Consider the following 22,992-nt stretch of genomic DNA (forward strand, 5'->3'; position numbering starts at 1 on the left):
ACCTTTGTTTTTTATTATTTGTTATATATTTCCATTTCCTTCTTTTCAGGAATCATAATGTAGGGTGGGGGGACCTAAGAAGCCCACACATAAATAATATTTCCCCCCACTTCAATAATGTTTCACCCATAAGTGGGAAGAACACATGAAAGAAAGGGGTAAAGCAGATAGGAGACTGCATGAAAAAGAATATACAGAGGAAGAATATTTTATGGTGATGACCAGATATGGCCCATGGTCTGGCAGCCTGTCCCCAGGCCTGTATTTTCTACACTCCAAAGGGTCTTTTTCAATTACATTTTATCTTTTCCTCAACCAAGGAGATTTGTGTGGTGCATATCATGTCTGCATCAAGGTGAAATGGCTATTACAGAGATTCCAGTTAAGAAGGTCATCATTCTCTGCATGCATGAGGAGCGAATCAATCTTCTGAGGAAAAAGGAAATGCTATGTTGGATTTGGTGCTGGCAAGTAGTGAGGATATGATAGATAAAATGGCTGTTGGGAATAACCTTGGACCAAGCACTCATGAGTAAGCCCAGATGCATTTAATTGAATGGGGCTGTTGGAACAAGGGCTGCCACTAAGGTATTTGATTTCAAAATGGCTGTTTTTGACAAGCTAAAGAGGTTGATTAGAGGGGTTTAGCAAGACCAGGGAACTTAAGGGAAGAGTCCTTAAAAAGAGAGAGTACTGCATAGATGAATCAATATTTACATACTAAAGAAGATGAAAAAGGCTCCAGATTTAGGTAACAGTTCATCCTGAGCCCGAGAGATTTCATAAAGTTGGATCAAAGAGAGACCAAGACGTTAGCACTGTTGGTCAAGGAGTTTCTGGACCACCGTATATGCACTGAAAATGATTTCACTGTAGCAAACAAATCGTCTGGGAAATTCCATCATCCTTGAAATTGTTCTGGCTGAGCCAGTTAGCCCTAGTATCATCTGAAAGCCATTTCTAGGGAGATAGATTTGTGAAGGATATGATATTTCCTTTCTGGGGACATACTGAACCAGGTATACTGACAATGGCCATTGGAGCCATACCTCATTTGGGCAGAAGCACAGAGAGCTAGCCATTTTTAGTATGACTATCATACAACTTCACAAACTATACATGTTGACAACAAATGACATTAGGATTGTTACAACAATAAATTGGGCCACTTCCTTAGAAACATGGCAAGCAGATTGATATATGTCTTCTGAACTATACACTAGGCAGGTACAGTATTTAGCATTAGCTATATCTTTTTTCACATACTTGAAGACATACACAGCATCTATGAGGTATTATTCGGATCTTATTATCAATTTGGCTCAAGTACTTAACTCAACTGACTTTACTCTTAAAAACAAAACCACACATGTATGCTCCTCACTTGACTTCTCACTGGTTTACTAAGGGCTCAATGTGTGAACCATTCCTATAAAAAATAATGTTTTTGACTGATATCAAAGTGACACTGGGTGATATCAAAGTCCCATCTCTAGTATTAGATCTGTGATAGCTCATTGATGCGTTTAGTTGCTTAATGTTGCAGTCATCAACTGATGAGTGTGCCTGTGCGAACCAGCCCTTATGTCTGAGAAAAGAGTTCTGCTCCTTATTTTTGATGCTTATGGGATTTGAGATAAGCTGACACAAAACAAATGTCTGGCCTTTTAAACTTTCTAATGCAAATTTAACTTGTTACAGTTAGTAGAACTATGGAAAATGCACTTAGAATTTTAAGTAAAAACTTCATGCATGCTTGGTTCATTACTAGGACAAATCGCAATGATCTATTTGCATATACTTAAAGCAAATTGTGATATCTGAAATAGCTTGAGATCTGTCAAGGACAAATTATTACAAATTTTCCTTTGGTAAAGATTTGGTGGGAAATGCAGGCTACAGGAAATCAGGAGTGTGGCCAAGGTAGACCCTTCCAGTTCAATGTTCTACCAAAAAATAGCTTGGATTCCACCATTTTAGGCAATAGGGGCTGGTTTTAAAATACAAAAATATCAAGTGGAAAAAAAATCAGTGAAAGACTGAATCTCCCAAACTGCTCTGCCCCAAACTCATTACACCTGCTATGCCCAGCTTTGCCTGTTGAAGATTCCCCCAAGCTGCAAATGGAAGTCTCATGATTTGTTGTTGTTGTGTGCCTTCAAGTTGTTTCTCACATATGATGACCCTAAGGCAACTATATCATGGGGTTTTGTGGGGCTAAGAGTGTGTGACCCACCCAAGGTCACCCAGTGGGTTTCCATGGCTGAGCAGGGAGTCGAACCCTGCTCTCCAGAGTCCTACTCCAATTATCAAACCACTACACCATGCTGGCTCTCATGATTAGTGTTTCATTATCATGCTTAACTGACCCCTTTAGCTGCTAGGACTGTGAGCATGATATGCAGAGCTTGGAAGTAATTTATTAAAAATAAGGAATGGAGGAAATAAGTTGGTTGGGAAGGGCAGCAAAAGGAATGTTCACCAGGAGAAAAAGGTGCTCTTCTGGCTTGCAGCCTGCTCAGGATCCATCAGGGCACCTTTATCACCCAATGGAGATGGCTTCCACAAAGAAAGAGGAGACATGCCTCAGGATACTACAAAAAGGTCGACTTTATTTTCTAAAAAGCCCAGCACATTTCAGCTCAATTTTCTCATTAAAGCCCGAAGATACTAATACTTTTAATTTTAAGATTCACTCCTTATTCAGCACAACCTCTTCAAATAGGTTTTGATATGACCCGTAGATAGGGTGAGGTAAAACTTAGGGGCATGTGACAAAGGATGTAAAGGATGATGCAAAGGAAAACAATGGCAAAGAACTTTAAAAAAATTCAGCAGGCATAACTAATTGTGCACACACTAAAGGCTGAATGGATGAGAGTAGAATGGGTCTGAGAGAGTGCTTCTTGCCTTCCACCAGGGGATGATTTCTCTTTAAAGTACAGTCTTTATACTGACCCATGGATAAGTCGACCTAGGTTTTTGGGCCAATTCTTCTACTAAAATTTCTAGACTTATACGTTATACAGTAATTATTTCATAAGAGTGTTTTTCTCATGATCTCACAAAGTACATAAAAGTGTCAATAGATATTAGTATTGATTTAAGAAAGATGTTGTTTAATTTAAGTGGGTAAAAGTTTCTGAATTATCAACTCTTTTAATCAGTTTCTGTCTTTCCTCTGTTAAGAATACCTAGACCTTAAAAGCACAATCCTATGTATATTGATTTGGAATTAAACCCCACTGAAGGTTCCTTTCTTTTTCCAGGGGGAAAAGTCTTCCAGAAGAATGCTTTTATCTTGAGAACTTCCAGGCCTCAACTATGTGCTACCTGTACCCCTTGGTGCCCTGCACATGCTTCAGGGCAGGTTTTGAGGTCCACAGGGCAGGGAAAATGCCTACTTTGTGCTGAACAGGATTTGAATAAGGATACTTTACTGTTCAAAACCCACTTTCTTATAACAGCCATAATCCAAAAGAAATATAGTGAAAAACTCAGACTTGAAAAAGGGAAAGACACTAATTTGGAATTTAAGACTCCAGTAGTTCCAACGCCAACCTTACCATTAGGTAGATGTAGGCAGCTCCTTCAAGCAACAGTTTTTATGAGTCATAAAAACAAAATGAAAAGGTAGCAAAATGTTAGTTAGTTGTTACTGTGCTTTTATCCTAGAGAAGTGCTTGAAGAATTTTCTGTTTTCTGCACAAAAATAATATGCAGCATTGTGTATCATTCACCTTGACATGGTGGTAGTAGGGTTGCAGGGAGGGCATTGGCTGCTTCAAGCAGCAAGAAATCTTGGTGCCATCCGGGTACAGCCTGGCTCCAATACTGGTCCCTGAACTCACTTTGGTGGCCATTTTTCAAATTCGGAAAGCTCCCAACTTTGAAAAATGGCTAGGGATCACTCCACTCTTATGACTGGGACTGGTAGAAGTTTGCAGTGCCTTTTTGGCTACCACTCTGCCTTTACCTTTTCTCCCATATGTGGCAAAGTACCTTTGTGAGCAGGACAAGAAGCTGGCCTCCAGTTGCTGGCTTCCATTATCCAACCTGGTTGGTCCTCTCTCTCTCTCTCTTTTGGCCATCAAGACCATTTGAATAATGCCCTTTCCAAGGAAGGGAGAATAGAAGTCAAAAGTTCTACTTCTCTCCTTCTTTTAAGGCAACAGCTGTCAGAAATAGAAAGAAAAAGCAAGAGGAAGAAATAGAAGGAAGATGGTGAAGATGAAAACTAAGCTACCGAGAAGAACATTCCTAGGAATGCCACCAGGGGGGTGGGTGAAAAGGAGTTGAGGAGAGAAGCTGAGGAGGGCTGACAAAGGCTCAGCAAGGGAGTGGAAGCCGTGTTCCTACCAAAGATATCTCAGCTATGGAATGCTCCAGAGAGAACTAATGCACAAATACTAAGAGCCAACTGTGTGATTCATCCAGACCATGAAGAAGAACAGCAATGTTTCTTTAGTTGTCAGCAAACAACTTCACCTTCATAACGGTGCACAACTGCTGTGATGGCTGTGGGATTGGCTTAGTGTGACAAATCAAATGGAGAGCTAAATCAATATTTCTCCCCACTACACTTCTTTGAAGGAAATAAAGTCTGCAAAGTCTTCCCAGTTACCCTTGCTCTTTCACCCACTTAAAAAAAAAAAAAGAACAGGAAGCTGGCAATGCATCCATGTGGCTACTCAGAAATAAATCCCAGCACCTTCAATAGTGCTTACTTTTTTCCTTTTCCTTCAAAACTAGGAATGGCTAATGATATTTGCATGACCCATAAAACAAAATGTAGTGATGTGTGGGCTAACAGATTTGTTATAGCACAAATATTATAGCACTTTTTTTCTGGATTGCAAACCACTGTTTGCTTGCTGCAACACAGGATAATACAGCTACTCTGTGAACATTTGAACTTGGGGACAGTAACCAATTCCTCTTCACCTTCTCCTGTTTGAGCTGGAGCCAACAGCATGAAAGTGTCAGCTATGCTAATGTAATATGCCATGATCATACTTCTTTCTTTAGTCTAGACACTTGTATAAATACCCTTCCTTGGTGGTTCTGAATGTATTGACTTACTTGATGAGGAATCTAAAAATCATAAAGATTAGATTTGGGAGTAGAATAATGGCTATTACAGGAGGACTTTCTCATGATCAATTAATTTACAAATTAATGTTTCAAATTAGTGTTTAGAGACTGAAAGATAATTTGTTTGCATTTAGCCTTTTTGTATGACAATTGTTTGATTAAACATCAATTCATTCATCCACATAGTGTAGTCTTTGAAGTTAGTCTTTGGATTGGGTGAACCAGCCATAAGAATATCTCATTGTGGATCCAGATAGTGAAATATGGATTAGCTCATCATAGCCTGTCTGGTGAGTTAGGTTCATGGACATATGCATTTCAGGACATAGTTTTACCAATATATGGGTTGATTTCAGCATGGATGGCTTTCAAGCAGAGTACTGTATGACAATGAGTCCTAGTTCCATCAAGAGTAACTGTTTCCATCAGTTTTCAAATAAGCAGATATGATAGTCTAACTCTTTGTTTTCCCCAAGAAAACCAGGTGGTTATGCTATTGGGTCACTTAATGGTTTGCAGGTAGCACTGGCTACCTCTGGAAGAGTATGCTATGAACCAAGTTACATGTACAAACGGCATTGTCATTTTGAACAACATAGTATGATTCCACACATATCTTTAGTCGTTTAGTAAAGATTCCCTCAGATATTTTATCCAGCTAAGTGTCTGTGGTCCCAAACTCCTAATTTAAAAATGTTGATAAATGAAGTATCTCTTTAGCTAATAAATGAAGTATCTCTTTAGTTATCCTTTGTCAGCAACATTCATTTTAATGGAAAGTGAGTTTACAGGGTTACATGATTGAACTACTGAGCCAAGTCAGTGTTGGCAAATGATGGGCTAAATTATTGATGTTACACACTAATGAATTCTGATGAGAAATAAAACACAGACATTACGTTTCAAGTGGTTCATAATTATTTTTGTACTTTAAAAGCAATTTTATTCTTTTGCCAAATCATACTAGTCTGTAAAACAAAAACATTGTTAGTGATTATAGCTAAAATTAGTGGCTCTGTGGCAAAAATGCACCCCTGCATTGTCTTATGAATATGTTATGCATATGAGGCTTCTCATTTCTTTGTATAGTTCTGAGGAAAGATAATAAAATTAAGTGTCTAAAATTTAAAACCATTGCCCTTAAATCAGCTAATCTGTTTTGCAGGCATGGTTAAGAATTCAGTAGCTATGTTTATCAGTTATGATAGAGTAGCATGTTTATTGGAAATGTACTTAAATTCCACAATTAATTAATGAAGAAACAAAAGCATGGGAACTGCCAAAATGGCTTCTTCCTTTTAAAAGACTGTGATAGTGTATGACGTATGTTTTCTTTTCTTTTCTTTTCTTTTTGAAAAAGGGTGGCTCATGCTATTTCCCAGCAGCTGACTTAAAATGTGCTAGCAAGACTGGCATTTCATATTGTTGAATATTTACCTGGTGTTTAAACTGCCAGTACAATCACAGCATTAATGATAATGGAAAGAAAAGAGGAAAACTTTTCACAGATGTTGTGATCGAAATATTATTTCCAACCTGGTAACCCAAAATGCAGTATCAAGTATATGTCACACCTTTAGGCCCCTTTTCTTTGGATGCAACATTTTCAACTTCTGTCAGAGAAGTTTTATCCATGCCTCTCAAAGAATTGGCACCCAGATAAGCCAATTCTAAGACTTCTGAAACACAAAGATAACTATAATAACAACAACAACACATGCAGTATGACCAAGTTCTTGGAACATTAAACCTTTTTTATTGCAGTGGTGGACAATGTTTGTAGGCTGGGAGGGCTGATTTTTCACCCACAGCACTTGCTGCAGGATGTAACAGTTGTGGAAATGCTTAGAAATGTACCAAATAATATATATACTGGGGGAGGAATAAAAAAACAGAGGTGATTCAGTGTCAATATCCAGTTATGATCTGAGTAGGGTAGGATAGGGAGCTGCAATGTGTTTTAGTCAAAAAAAGAAAAAATGCCTCTGGTGATTTGTAGAAGCAGCAAAATCTCTTTTTGGTAGACTTTATTTTTCATTGTGTGAGGCATCGGGAAAAGCTCTGTGGAGCTTGAGAGAAACACCCTTGATTGTGAACCATCTCCATCCTCACTTTGTACCTCCTTCCTCTCATACATTTTATATTGGCAAACATTTTCTGTTTTATTGAACAAGACCTTCCTATGAAACAGAGACATCTCACTCCAGAATATACGTATAACAAAGACCCTGTTTTTGCTATTCTGGCCTGGAGGAGCCACTCTACATCAGGTTGATATTCCAGCATTTGAAATGGGTCAAAATTTAGTAGCCCTAAATGTAGCTCCATTTTGTTAATCTGGCTGCTTTTGTTTTATGTTACTATTGCTATGTATCAAATTCTCATCTGGCTCACTTCAAAGCTACAGTATCATACTACTACCAGTGGATGTTCAATCTGGATAAGAAATACGCAATTTCAAAAGGTGTGCCTTCACAGATCTGAAACTATACAGATATTCATACAAATATATGTGCATTTTGAGGAAAAACTCCCAAACCTGTTGTTAATTGTTGGAGACATTCCAGTTTCCCACCTAAGAGGCTCTAAGAACTGCTTTGCATATATGGCACATCAGAGACCCCTTTGAAGTAAAGAGAGGGGAAGATTAGGTCTCTGGCATGCTGGGTTGCCACTAACCAAGGTGGAGATAGTAATGGTGGATGTGGGTCACCTGAGGAATAAAAGGGTAGCATTCAGACTATAAAGAGAGGCAAATAGGAACTGGAGTGTGAAGTAGCATTGCTGTAATCTAGGGAAATATAACAGCTTGGATACTGAGACCAGTCTATGTCTACCCTGATAGGGAGCAACAATGCTAAGAAAGCTGTCAAAAAGGCTGAGAACAAGCACAAAGAAACACAGAATAAAAGCAAAAAATTCAGTAAATTCTCTCTCAAGGTAGATCAAGTGGCTGAAACCAGGACAAGGAAGAGAGGACTGTTTCCCAGAAGTAGATAAGTTCTGAGCAGGGCTTTTATGAGGTAGTACCTTAACTGCCATAGTGGATCAGTAGGAGTAAGCTTTTAGATAAACATCATATTGAAGGTTAGGACTCTAAAAGCAATTGGCTTTGAATCAAGCAATGCTTTGCTTGCAGCAATCCACCAAGCTGATACATTGAGAAAACAAAGGCATCCAACTAGGTCCGCTACAGCACTTGGGTTGGTCCTTATATACCCTCCAACATTTCACAGATGACAAGCTGGGCAAGCAAGATCAGATGTTGTCAAGGCAAACATTATTAATAAGGAAGAATACACAAGGTAGTAGAAGCTGCAGCAGTTTTTTCTTTACCTGAGCCTACTGGGAAGGGCAAGGGTTTGTCCTCTTCTGCCCTCTTTCCCCACTGAGTTAACTGAGAACAAACTACTTTTCTACTTTGAACTCAGCTTACAGCTACTGAGGACAAAGGGGAAAAGTGGGAAGAGGTGAAAGAAAGTGAAAAAGTTTAAAAACAACTGAAAATGACATCCACTTTTTTCAGTTGTTAACTGGGACTATGCTTGCCAAATAAGGACAGTTAGATGACAAATTCACTCAATTCCATACAGCTGAATGGATTTTACTTGAGAAGAAACAACAAAGAGTCTTTTGTTACCTTAAAGACAATAAACTAGATATATGTTTTTGTGGACTCTAGTCCACTTCATCAGATGTGGCAAGTTACCACAACTTCCCAGTAAACAAAAGAGCCAGCATGGCATAGTGGTTTGAGTGTTGGACTATGACTCTGGAAACCAGGGTTCAATTCCCAGCTTGGCCATAAGACTCTCTGGGTGACTTCAGGCAAGACATCACATGCTCTCAGGGGAGGGCAATGGCAAAGCGTCTCTGAACAAATCTTGCCAAGAAAACCCCATAATAGGGTCACCTGAGGGTTTCTATAAGTCAGAAATGAAGTCACACAACACAGAGACTTCAAAAAAACCTTATGCCAAATAAAACTTGTTAGCCTTGAGTGTGCCACAATACTCTTCATTGCTTTTGCTGTAACAGGGTAAATCAGCAACACAAATCCACATTGAAATTCTTAACTGAGAAGGAATTTAATAAAACTATTCCATCACCAGGACCCTTTGCATGGTAGGTAAAGGACTGGATAAATAGTCAAGGTATTTTTTTTAATCTAATGTTGTGAAGATCCTTTAAAATCCTTCTGTAATCGCAGTGTGTTGCCACTTTGAATATATATGAGATGGGTGAATGGCAATCAAGATTGATCCATATTTTCTTATTTATGCTAAGATTAGTTCACAATGTTTGCTATTTATATTAGTTTCAGCACAGTTCAGATTACATCAGATGCCTACTTTATCACAGCCCTCATCTGACAAAGCAGACCAAGTCTACAAAGGTGTAAGCTACAATGTCTTTCATACAGTTCATCACAAAGGTGCTACAAGATCCTGTCCACACAAAAACATACAGGCAGTGATGCAGGGAGGATCTTCATCCCCAATGCACTCCAATAAACTATACACAGGCAACATCAAATTACAGTATAGATTGGTTGCCACTTTTTTTCACCTTGCCTCCCTTCCTCCACTTCCTCCCAGTATTATTCTCATCATTAGGCTTGGGGCAGAGGTTTGCTATAGCAAATGTTTGTTTCATTCTAACACACTCTAATAATCATAATCTGAATAGCCGCAGCAATTCATTCTGGAAGGCTTGATAAGATCTAGCATAATCTACAATTTAGCCTCTTTTTTTTTCTCATTGTAACCGCTGGCAGTGAGATACTAGTAAAATATATTGCATCTTCATTCTTAAACTCTGGTAAGAGGGTAGGTCACAGTAAGGAGGTCTTCCAAGCTTTTTGGAGGCCTAGTTGAGGAATGTCACAGGTCAGTACCCTAGGATGTGGTGTGTGTGGATGATGACACTGCTGCAGAACAGGGCCTACTGACATCCAAGTAGTCCAAGACCCTATAAGACTCTGTAGACTCTATTTGGACCAAAATGGATCCTAGGGACTGCAGGTCAAATTGGTTGCCCCAGTATAGGAAATCAAATTCCAGTAGCATCTCTGCCAGAGCTATTCAGAAGCAGTATTAGGATGAAACAAACATTTGCTATAGGAAACCTCTGTCCCAAGCCTAATGTTAAGAATAATAGTGGGAGGAGGTGGAGGAAAGGAAACAAAGCGGGAGAAGGTGGTAACCAATCTATCAAGTAACTTTATGATGCCTGTGTATATTTTTTAATCAACTTCAAGAGGCACCTGCTGAGGAGCCCAGTTAGGACTAAGATGATGACTTATGGGGAGGGGAGGTTAACTCTTTCCTCCTGTACCACATTCTAAATAAAGATCCACCTATCAGCAAGATGCTGTTTGGCACAGAAGGGATACTCATAATGTGGTAGTTGTGCAAAGCAAACTGGTAAGCGGTAGTGGGGGGCAATGCATGATTTCTGTCTGGACCGCAATATTAGAGGAACAAATTTAAAAGACCCATCGCCATGCATTCTGATGCTGATCCAGATGAGGAATCCCAGTAATTGGTAGTCAATATTTTTAAAAGATCACACACAGGACTTCAAGTAATTTATTTTGGGCCACATGCTGTTTGACTTGAAGACACAATGCTTGTACGAAAAACTCTGAGATTTGTAAACAGATACACAAAGAAGCCTTCCTTCCTATGCAGAATGTTTTCTTTAAAAAAGACAAGCCCCACTGTTCTTTCTGGAAATACCTGTAAGCAGGCAGGAGGAGGCTACAGCTGAATAACAACAGGAAGGAAAGTCCCACACATGGAGGAGCCAGCGAGGCCGACAAGATTCGCATGCCTCAGAACATAAAATATGTGTATATTTTCATCACATGTATATTTCACATATCCTGCAGATTGCATAAAACTAACACAAGAACATTTTTAAAAGTTTTGTTGAGTTCTCTGGGATTATGGAGATTATGAGGATTATGAGCCTTTACCATGGGCAAAATGTTCCTGAAGTGTTTCTGAAGCGCAAAGGAGTGATCATCCTTCGCACTTCTAAAACATCATTGAGGCTTCCCGCTTCTCTCCCATCGACAAAGTGTTCATGGAAAAGCCATTTTTTGAATAACGGAAGATCCCGTTATTCAAAAAATGGCTTCTCCATGAACATTTCATCGATGGGAGAGAAGCGGGATGCCTCAATGACATTTTAGAAGTGCGACAGATGATTACGCTTCAGAAACACTTCAGGAACATTTTGCCCACAGTAAGGGCTCTGTGTGATAATCCCCTAGGTATATGTAACAGTACATCTTAAAATAAGCCAAATATATCAATTGCTTCTTGATTTTCTTTTTCAGAGGGGTGATTAGGGTGCGAACTGAGAGAGAAAAGTATGGCATGTTACAAGTTTACCTAAATTTTACTCTCTCTAAATAATCAAAGACTCTACTCTAAAGTTCAGTATTCAAACAACTTAATCAGTAGTTGTCTTTAAGAAGGAAATATGTCAAATTTGGTTTCAGAAGTGGATGAAATCCTTTGAATAGAAACAGAATTAAAATATCAGTGTACAATTATAATTAAAATAAAAATGGGATTTACTAAACAGAAACATTTTCTTTTACTGAAATTTTATATTTATTTTTGAACAATCATTATTAATAGCAAAATTCAGGACCGTCATCATCTTCCCCTACCAGTCTCTTATTAATAAAACACTAATATTTCCAAACTTAATGTGTTTTGATGAGTGTGAACAGGAAAGCAGAATAAAATTAAACAAGCAGATTTAAAAAATCAACTCAGAGTAAATAGGGGAAAAAATAATATGACCCACAAAGAGAAATAAAAGAGTGAGCACACAGGCTTTGGAGATCTTGAGGACCTTGAGGACCACTATAATCTATGTGTGTAAGAACAGTGGAGGAAAAAAATGCAGTTAAATTGATGATCAGTTGACAAGTGAGAAGGAGACCATAAATGAACGGGCTGTTCAAAAGACAAGCAAACACTGGTTCCATTTTCCAAGGGCACGAAGGACATCAACTTTGGAAGAACAGCTCTAGCATTGGATTGTAAGATTGCAATTGGAGTATGTAGAGATAAGTTGAACAATTTTAAACCAGGTAAACTATTATCAACTCCTCCCTGAATAAAAAAGTTGTCCCCCCCCCCCTTTAGGATAGTTAACTTATTATTGGCTTCTAGTCTAGTAACTTTGGGCCATGATTAGAAGATAATTTGCATATGCTATAAACAATAAAACAGTATAGCATATGATTGGGCATTATGGCAGAGAGGATCTGCAATGAATGAACAGGTAAACAGAAGATGTGCAAATCCTCGGTTATATATGTCTAAAATATAAGAAATGTTATGGAGTCAGAAGGCTACTATTTTGGGATTATGTTATGAGAAGCACATATATAAATCCTCCTTTTTTTTAAAAAATGGTTTTGAAAAATATAATAAGAATTTCTCATGGAAGTAAGCACATGAAAATACCCAATAAGAGTAAAGTTAAGAAAAAAGAATGGACAATTTACTGGACTTACTTGATTAAACACCGATAGTTCATGATACTGAACAAATGTACAATGTGTATAGAAAAGACAATAGTGCAAAACCCTAGTGAATTTTCACATCACACAATTATAGCACTATGATTCTATGTTTAACTGCTATGACTCTGTCCTATGGATCTCTGGGATTTGCTATCCAGGGAGGCGTATTTAGAATTCTTGGCCACAGAGTTATAATGTCTCACCAAACTACAACTTCCAGGATTCCATAGGATATACCCATGGCAATTAAAGTATACTCATAGTCCTATAACTGTATTGCGTGAAAGGGGCTCTATTTAGTGTATCTGAGATGGCCTGAAAGTTATAAAATATAGACACATAGGACAAAGGTACTCCTGAAAGATGCCCATAATGTTGAAACAAATCATAAGTATTCATGGTTACTATCAACCAAATTATTTATTAGAGACTGCCTCCACTTTCAGGTCACTGTTGGAAGTTCAGCTCATTTGGACCAGTAAGGTCCACTGTCTCATGTAAGACAAAAGACAGGACTTTGTTATTTGTGCTCTCTTGACTCACCATTTTAAGTTGCAAAGGAATGGAGATTATCAGATGGGAGCAAACAAGTGGCTTGCTCCCTTCCTTAAGCCTGCTAATTGCGCGATTGGTTATGAAGATTATCACACCCCTGTACGCTTATTCTGTCCTTCTGCCATCTGTAAAGAGTAATGGAGCCATCATTTGGTATTCCCGTTAATACTAAATGACAGCTCCATTACTCTTTAAAGATGGCAGAAAGATGGGATAAGTGCATGGGGACAGCTCTCCCTCCAAAGGTCATGAAAAGCTCCTCAACCCCTGAAAATTACACTGAGGTGTCTTCCATGTAACTTCTGGCTGGCACAAAACTGGCTTTTCACACTTGTTGCCTGCCCCTCTCTCAAGGACTTTACATAGCATACTACAATTTTATGAGATAATTGTCTGATTTACAATTTGGTCACAGCTACCAACAAAAACTTGGCTAACCAGGGGTATGAACACCAATCTCCAGTCCAGATCCACTATCGCCAACTCTTGTTGAAGACTTACCTAATGGAGAACAGCTGAAGCTGCACTTGCCAAGCCTACCCTTGCCCTGTAGATACTAAATGCACAAGAATGCTCTGAGAGCCACTGGGAAGGCCTGGCAACAGTGCTAACTCTTGACTCCTTTGCTTTGAAACAATTCTTTTATTTCTAGATTGTGACAAGATTTTACATGATGTGAAATCGCTTTCCTCCTCTGGTGCTTTCTCCCCTGACAGGACAAGAGATGGAAACCACACTTCTTCAAACACTGGGAGCATAGCTTGGAAAATAATAATATTTTAGTGGGAAGTCAACATACTATAAAGTAAGGAAGTTAGGCTGAAAACTTGTAGTGTAACGTACAGTTTGTCATACATGAAGTATCCAGGACTGGGTCTCAAACTGAATGTAAGAATGATGTTGGCTTAATTAGATAGGACTTGCATCCACAACAATGGAATTTTAAATTCCTCTGATGCCATTCCCCTGCAGAAAAATTTCCAGCACCATCTGGTTGTGACCATTAGTGGGTGACTTTATAGCTATTTTATACAATGAAAGAAAAGTATATTGGGGCCATACTAGACACTCATAAGTAATATACTTACCTGTGAAAATCATTGCAGGAAATGCTCTACACTATAGCCCCAAAACGAAGTATAACCTTAGCTAAACTTCATATGTGAACACTGTTTTGTTACAGGCATGCATTTAGAATATAAACAAAGCAATGGTTTTCAGCTAAACATGTCATCTATGCTACAGAAATCATGTTTTGTTTCTTTTTAAAAAAAACAAAAGAAAAAACATGCCATGTTTCCCATGACAATAAGATGTGAAGAAAGGAATGGTCTGTAGCATATACTAAAATATTTTAGCAACACAGCAAATGCTTTTGTGTCTTTCAGTCCTTATAAATAAAGGTGTGTGTAAAATAATTTTAAAGCTTTCTGAGGATAAATTGCAATTTCCCCCTTTAAAAAAATAATCTATTTGTGGTGCATACGATACCTACCTGACTCATCCTTCATGCAATTCCAGTTTATTAAAGAGGTTAAAAATTTACAAAACTCTGATGGGATATGGTTTTAATGCTTCATCACACTACCCATCATTTGCTTTTCAATCTAGATCAGAATGATCTTTTCTACTTCCCTGCAATCACCTACCTGCACAGCTAATATTTTCTGAACATTCTCATGAGAGGCTGCCTGGAACTTCGCCAGCCTGGCTTGGTTATAGAGGGCTTGCAGTTTGAAGTACTTCACCAATACCCTGTGCAGCTTCCTTTGCAGCTGAGAGAGCTAAGAGAGGAAAGGGGAAAAAATAAGTCAGAGTGGGAGAGGAAATTAATGGCAGTGTTCAAGAAGAATGATGGAGGGAAATATAGAAAGCAGTCAATAGCCCATTCTGCACTGTACGGACCTGACAGGAATTTCACAGTCTCTTGATTTTTCAGCCCACTCATGTGCATTCATCAGAAACCAGTCACATCTGGCTGCCAGGATGGGGGGTTAATTTTCTCTAAATGCCTCAGCAGTTTTGTTCTAGCTGAGGCAAACTCTGTGACTGCAAAGCTGATGAGTAAAATATTTCTACTTCACCCAGTTTAACTCAAAACCGATAGCCTCGGGACATATTGAACCTTTCTTTAAAAAAAATATCTTTTGAAGCATTTTGAATGGCACATCAGGTCAGGCCAAAGTTTAAAATGCAAGTTTAAGACTTTGATGGACACTGTGGCTCATTTTTCCTTGTAAAGCTTATCATAGCTTGGCAATGTGTGCTCCAGAGCATGACAAAACTAAAGAGAATTAACTTCACCATCAGCAGCTGAGGGAGAACAATAACAGGAAAGAAATTTCCAGATAGAACTCCCTATTAATCTACCTAGCTATAACCATGTGACATGAAAGCATCTAACTGCACTAAATTGCAGTTAAGGCAGCAGCTGAAAGTGACACTACAATATCTATGTATCTATCTATACCCAGACACCCCCATGTGCATGCTCACATACACCCTTGAGCATTTCTAAATTTGAAGGAGATCACAGATTTTGGCATTCTCCTTTTAATAATTACTTCTTAACAGTATTCAATTTGATTTTTTTTAAAAAAAAAAAATATAAAGGCTGTATTTTAGATTTAAAAGCTAGGGGAGACATATTATCCACCAGTTTGTGCTTATTTTTCTTTTAACCTCTGTGGAAAAGATGTGCATGGACACACAATATTGTGAAATCTGACATGGCAGCTTTACATAAAGTCCCCAAATCTGTCATTCATTTTGGGAGAACAAATTCCACTGGTATAAACATATAGGCTTAATATCTTTGTAGTTGTTAACTGCCTTTGTGTCAATCTCAACTCATGGTAATCCTATGAATGAGACATCTCCACCCCCCATCCTCTACTGATCTGCCCAACTCCTGCAAACTCATATTCATGGTCTCTTTAATAAAGTCTACCCATCTAGCATGTGGCCTTCCTCTCTTTCTACTTCCCTCCACCTTTCCAAACATTATTGTCTTTTCCGATGATTTAAGTCTTCTCATGATGTCTCCAAAGTATGACTATCTAAGTCTTGTCATCTAGGCTTCTAGGGATATTTCTGGCTTGATCTGCTCTGGGACCCCTTTGTTTGTCCTTTTGGCTATCCATGGAATCCTCAGCACTCTTCTCCAACACCAATATTAAATGACTTGATTTTCCTCCAGTCTTCTTTCTTGACTGCCCAGCTCTCACATCCATACATGCTAACAGGGAATATAATGGCTTATATGATTCTGACTTTTGTGCTGAGTTGTATGTCTTTGCATTTCAGGATCTTTTCTAGTTCTTTCATAGCTGCCCTTCCCATTCTTAATCTTCTTCTAATTTCCTGGCTGCAGTCCCCGTTCCGATCAATGTTTGATCCCAGATATGAGAACTCTCTTACTATTTCTATTTCCTCATTGTCTAGTTTGAATGTGTGTAAGTTCTTTGTGGTCATTATTTTTGTTTTCTTTATGTTCAACAATAAGCCTGCCTTTGCACTTTCACTTTTGATCTTCCTTAGTAGTTGTTCTAGGTCTGTGTGGTTCTCTGCTAGTTATATGGTGTCGTCAGCATATCTCAGATTGTTGATATTTCTTCTTCCTATTTCCACTACTCCTTCTTCCATGTCCATGCCTGCTTTGCTTACAATATGTTCTGCATATTAGCTGAATAAGTAGGGCGATAGGATGCAGCCTTGTCTGACTCCTTTGCCAATTGGGAACCATTCTGTTTCTCTGTGTTCTGTTCTGACATTAGCCTCTTGTTTTGAGTGCAGATTCCTCATTAGGATTATCAGATGTCTTGGCACTTCCATGCTTTTAAGGGCATTCCACAGCCTTTCATGATATATGCAGTCAAAGGCTTTGCTATAGTCTATAAAGCACATGCTGATTTTCTTATGGAACTCCCTGCTACGCTCAATGAGCCATCATATATTTCCAATGTGATCTCTGGTGCCTTTTCCTTTCCTGAACCCTGTTTGGACCTCTGGGATTTCTCTCCATGTATAGTTGGAGCCTATATTGCAGAATTTTGAGCATGTTTTTGCTTGCAAGGGAGGTTAGTGCTATGGTATACTAACCTTAATATTTACCAGTCATTTTTTTTAAAAAAGATAAATTTAAAGGGCAAGATAATAATAATAATAATAATAATAATAATTTGTTTTATTTATATACCGCTATTCCAAAGATCATAGCTGTGAACAGTAAGTAAGCTAATTAGCAAGTAAGCTAATTTGCCCCCAACAGTCTGGGTACTCATTTTAGCGACCTCGGAAGGATGCAAGCCTGAGTCGAGCTTGGGCCCTTTTGCTGGTCTTGAACTCGCAACCTTGTGGTTTTGAGTGAATGGCTGCAGTACAGGCATTTAACCACTGCGCCACCAGGGCTCCTTTGGTAACAGTTGGGGCTATTAAGTCTATCTGGTCAGAATGGGGCTGGATTTTCATAAACAGCAGACACCTATGGCAGATGACAAACCATGTCTGAAACAGAAAAATTTCAAAAGCAGTTCACAATAGGGTATGGTTTACAGATCCGTTTAAAATCCCATTGAACAACGTCCAGTCTTTGGGCATGTCTATAGTAGCTGTTTGGATCCTTGCCACATGCTTTAGGAGTAGAAAACTTTGCTTTTCAGGAAAATGATGAATTAAACCAGCTATATTATAAAGTTTTAAATCATACATACATAAGCAGGCATTATTGTCATGCTAGAATAGTCTCAGAAAATGGCAGTCCCTGTTGTCAGTACATGACCTTTCTGGGCATGCTTGTCAACCAGATTAAAACAATGGTATAATACTTCTTTGGAAATCTTCCAGCCTACTGAGGTCAATACTGAGAATGCATGAATAAAAATATCTTTTACCCCAGAGAAAGGGACTACTCTTTAATGACTGATATCTTGTACCAAGCCCAGATCTCATTTTCAAATTATGTTCCTTACAATGAGAGTAGAAAATATTGTAAAATTCACAAAATAACTGAGATGCAATATAAAAATTAATGGCCTTTTCACACATAATCAACATCCAGTTTCCCTTGGCTCCAAAACAGTCTTTGTAAAATCTGAACAGAACACTGTCATGAAAATAGATCTAATGCTAATAATACTTGACATTATACAATGTTTTAGAGTGTTCCGTGTACTTCAATTGCATTATTTGGCTTTTATCTCCAATAAGCAATGTTTGGTATAAAAGTTAATCAGATGGGGAAAATATTAATGGACAGCCTACTGCTTGTCCATTCTGACATAAAGTCAGCAATTTTCAAATCAGGTTTTTTGAAATTGTCATATTAAAAACTGAGTCTGGTATTACTGTATTTTCTACATTGTAAAATTTAGTATAGGTTTCTTTGATGGGCTAGGTTCCAAAGAGTAAGTGTATGTAAGGACTAAGGGGCACCCAACAAAATTCAATGATTGTACTAGCTGGAAATTTATTTACTGTATTTATACCCCACCCTTCAGCCCTAAAGGCTCTCGGAGTGGCTTACAATTATTATTTTAATTAGATGATTCTCTGCCCTCAGGCTTACAATCTAAAAAGACACAACACAAAAGGAGAAGGGGATGGTGGTGGGGAAGGGAATCAGGTCCAGCAGTTCTTCTCTCCCTCTGAGGCCTGGACCAAGGCAGAGCTCTTCTTCTTAATCGAGACTGGGCCCGATGGCGTTGGGCATGTCCTTTCACTCCATCCAGGCCAGAAGATGACAGTTGGCAAGGAGGGAGGGCCTTGTTGGGAAATGTTGGGAATTGTAGTATTAACCCATCTGAAGAGTGCCATGTTGAGGAAGGATGCTCAACAGCATAAAGGTCCAGGATCCAAAGGATCATGTAGCTAGGTTTGCGTGAACCAGGATATGTAGGTTCCAGGAAATAACATTAAGAGCCATATAGAATTAGGTTCATGTTTGAATAAGAGTTGCCTCCCCCCTCAAACCAAATGGTGCATAACAAAGGACTTTGGAAACAGAAGGATTTTGTTTTTTCAAAAATTACTGATGATGGAGAGTTGGTTTCTCTATTCAAAGGGTGGTTGTTGTTTTAAAAATCCTAATAGTGGCCTTTGATCTTAGAAGTCTTTATTTCTGTGATGTTTCAGTAAGCTGGGTTAAGAATGTAACTGGTGATTTACAAGATTTTATAGGCAAGATCTGAAAGGAAGGGGGACAGGGAGAGTTTCATCACTCCCAAGAGCTTACAAAAGAAAAGGGAATGGTAAGAGAGAAAGATGGGAAATGTGAATTCGTACGAATGTTACAACTGGGAGTCAAAAAGGATTGAAGGGTTAAATCAAAGGCCACAGAAAATGTGGCCACTCTAAATTGACCTTGTCTCTTTCAAACAATAATAAAATATATCAGACAGCCCTACATCTACCATATTGATTTAATAATTGAATGTGATGCGACATTCTAAGTAAATGACATAAACTGTATCAGTAATATTCATTGTTACAACTCAAACACTGACAAAAGAACTCTATAGATTTTGGCAGTGCAAGAATGACAGAATGATGAGCAAAATCTAGCTAATATTTATCTTTCAATACTACACTACTACTGAAAGTGCATAAGGTAAAAAAATATTTCTTTATTATCAAATCTGTTCCACCAAGGATTGTTGTTAAAGATTTTATACCTCATTTAAATAAAGCTCTTTAGTCAACAACCTGTATATGTTTTAGGAATGAATAAAAGCATAATGGAAGTAGTGAAGAAAAACAGTATTTCCATCACTTAAACTTTAGTTCTGTTCTGAATGATTTGTGAAGAGCAGCATATGAAATATGACAAAACATGAGGAAACACTTCAGTTTCTGATTATTTGCAGTTTCTGATTATAGCACTCAACATTCTTAAATATTACAGGAAATATGATATATACATGTCACTTGCAGACTAACAAAAGGCAGCAACTAATACGGACTAAAAGAATTCTTCTTTATTATTACATTACCATTGCTGGTCTACTTTGTGGGAGGAGGGAGCAATTTTGTTGGAGTATGATTTAGAACAACAATGTCAGTGATTTTTTTTTTAGTATTTCATTTTTCTTCATCATTCTCATCTTTATTGTATTTTTAACACACACACACACACACACAAATTTTGAAGTTATTCTTGCATATTTTTTGCTACACTTTAACCTCAGATGCTAGATAATTTCAGATGAGGCTGCTCCACAGCCATCACTTTCCTATGTAGGATGGTACTTCATGCAGCCTTCATATGATGTCATGTTTTGTTTTCAGGCTGAAAATTTGCTTTTCAGACTGAAAGTTGGACAGTTGATCACATAGCTTTGCAGAGTGAGAAATGACTATCAGATGTGTTGGCACTCTCATGTCTTTAAAGGTGTTCCATAGTCATTCATGATCTATGCAATCAAAGGCTTTGTTATAGTCTGTTAAGCATATGCTGATATTCTTTTGGAATTCCCTTGTGTGCTCCATAAGGCATTTTATGTTTGCAATATGGTCCCTAGTGCCTTTTCCTTTTCTGAACCCCACTTGGACCTCTGGGATTTCTCTATCCATGTATAGTTGGAGCCTATATTGCAGAGTTTTGAGCATAATTTTGCTTGCATGAGAGATTGGTGCTATGGTCTTATAGCTGCTGCAGTCTTTTGTGTCTCCTTTTTTGTGGATGGGGATGTACATTGATCATTTCCAATCTGTTGGCCATCATTTTTTTTATCCAAATCTGTTGACATATGTTAGTTAGCAATGTAGTTGACTCTTTCAACTATTTTTAACAAGCTATTTTACGTTGTTGTTATTTGCAAAAAGGGGAAAACTTATTTTGGTTTTTGTTTTAGACAATGTATGGATGTTACCATGAGATTCTTGCTGTTCAGCCTTGGCGATTTCAATACTTTGCCTGTAAATTCCAGTACTATTTCTCACATTTCCCAATACCTATATCATGTGGGCAGAGACACATCTGGACATAGATAAAACTGCAGTTTGAAGTACTGACCAAGGAAAGGTAAAATGGTACAGGGAGGCATATTTTCTTCAAAAAACCAAATCAACAGAGTCTGTATACAGAACATGATTTGATAGTCTTATTGCATTAACAACTTTGGATAAATAACTTTTGTCTGAAAACAAGCCTCTAGATTTCAGTGACCTGTAAATGGCCCAGTACATACGGGCCCTCTGTGATGCCCTTGTCACATATTAGGGCTGCCTCGTGGCGGAGCAACCACATGTCCTGCAACCCTAGCATGTGATGAGGGTGTAATAATGGTGGTGCCCTGTATATATGGCACTGCCAATTGTTACGTAAACATTGCGCGACATCCGCATGGCGCCGCACGGTGCTTACATAATGAGTGCTGCCAGTGGCACACTTGTTACACCACCCTTGCAGCGTAGAAAGAACCCGCTTTTCATGGTTTTTTTTCTGCCAGAGGGAAACTGCACGGTTTGGCGGCTGTGGCTTTCTTCCGGTCGAAAAACAGGCGCCAGCAGGCTGCTGTTTCAACAGTCTGTACCTCACCAATATACTAGAGAATAAGGTGGTGACTTTTTACCTCCTACACATGTACCTTTAGTACACATCTTAGTTGAGCATGCCATATTTTGTTCATTGAAATTTGTATAAAAATTTAACATAGTTCTAAAAGCTTTCTCCTCCCTTTTGGTAGAATACCATTTTTTTATCAGTGACATGGTAGCAGATTTAGAAATCTCATTTGTGAAGCTGTGAAAAATCTGTTGGCAGAGACAACAGACATCTCCCAGTCTTGCCCACAATACATTCATCCTTACTTGCAGTTATACTTACTTGCACTCTGGGCCTCCTATGGTGCTCATGGTGGAATTAGAAAGGTAGGCCATTTGTATAAAGACATTCTTACCTTCACAGAATATTTGTCAAATGTTGTCTATAAGAAACAGACAACTGATAGGACAGTTGCTAATATCAGATTGATTAACTGACTGATGCTCCAACATCTAATGAAATTCATTTCTTTTCAGTTCTTTGTCAATATAATCAGCAGCAGTTAGTATGGTAAAGGCCAGATCTCAATACTCTCTATTCACTGAGGTTATTAAGAAATTTGTATCACCTTTTTTTTTTTTTTACATTTCCAGTTAATTTCTCCCAATATACCTATACATTTCTAAAATGCCAAAAAAAATGTGCAGGAAAATTTTCATTATCCATGATCATGAGACTCATTTGGCCACTGCTTTGGAGAGATGAGGAAGTTTGAAGAACATGAGGATAATGGACAGGAGGAAAAAGATAAAGTGAATTTAGACAATAGGGCCAAGATAAACCAAAGCATAAAAGAGTAGATAAAAACTGGGCCAGATGATGACTCCAACTTCTAATGTTTAGGGTGAGGTAATGGATACAAGTCATATTGCAGTTAAGTCTTCTCTTTCGTGATCCTCTGTGACATGGGGTCCAACCCTGTCTATTCTGTTAAAGAGTTTGCTCCAGGGACCTTTGTAACTGGAATCCTTGCAGGTTGCTTCATGAGTGTTCTATCAGTATGGGTTGTCACCCATTTTCTATCTGCCCCATAATATAGGCTGCAGTAACTCAGCCTTGGGAAGGTTTTCCTTGAGATTTATTGGCAACTGTGGTGCTCCCATCAGAGGATTAATTTTTTGAGACCTGATTTGGGGATCTGGAAGAAATTTCTTGGAATGGTCAACAGAATTTTCTTCTGGTTATAGAAGTCACAGCCATTTTTCATAATAGGTGCTGTTTGGACACAGGAGTGGATGAAGGTTGATAT

The 22,992-nt window shown here is 38.3% G+C and overlaps 1 protein-coding gene across 1 annotated transcript in view; it reads right to left on the reverse strand.

Moving 5' to 3' along the window:
- CCDC178 (coiled-coil domain containing 178) overlaps positions 1–22,992 on the reverse strand; it is a 202,147-nt gene that overhangs the window by 1,344 nt on the left and 177,811 nt on the right. Inside the window, exon 20 of the mRNA XM_089518854.1 lies at positions 14,851–14,985. Coding sequence (XP_089374980.1) covers positions 14,851–14,985 — 135 coding nt within the window. The remainder of the gene's footprint in view (positions 1–14,850; positions 14,986–22,992) is intronic.

The sequence above is a fragment of the Sceloporus occidentalis genome, unplaced genomic scaffold (genome assembly GCF_023333645.1).
Source record: "Sceloporus occidentalis isolate IW3139 unplaced genomic scaffold, rSceOcc1.0.p SCAF_3, whole genome shotgun sequence".
NCBI lineage: Eukaryota > Metazoa > Chordata > Lepidosauria > Squamata > Phrynosomatidae > Sceloporus > Sceloporus occidentalis.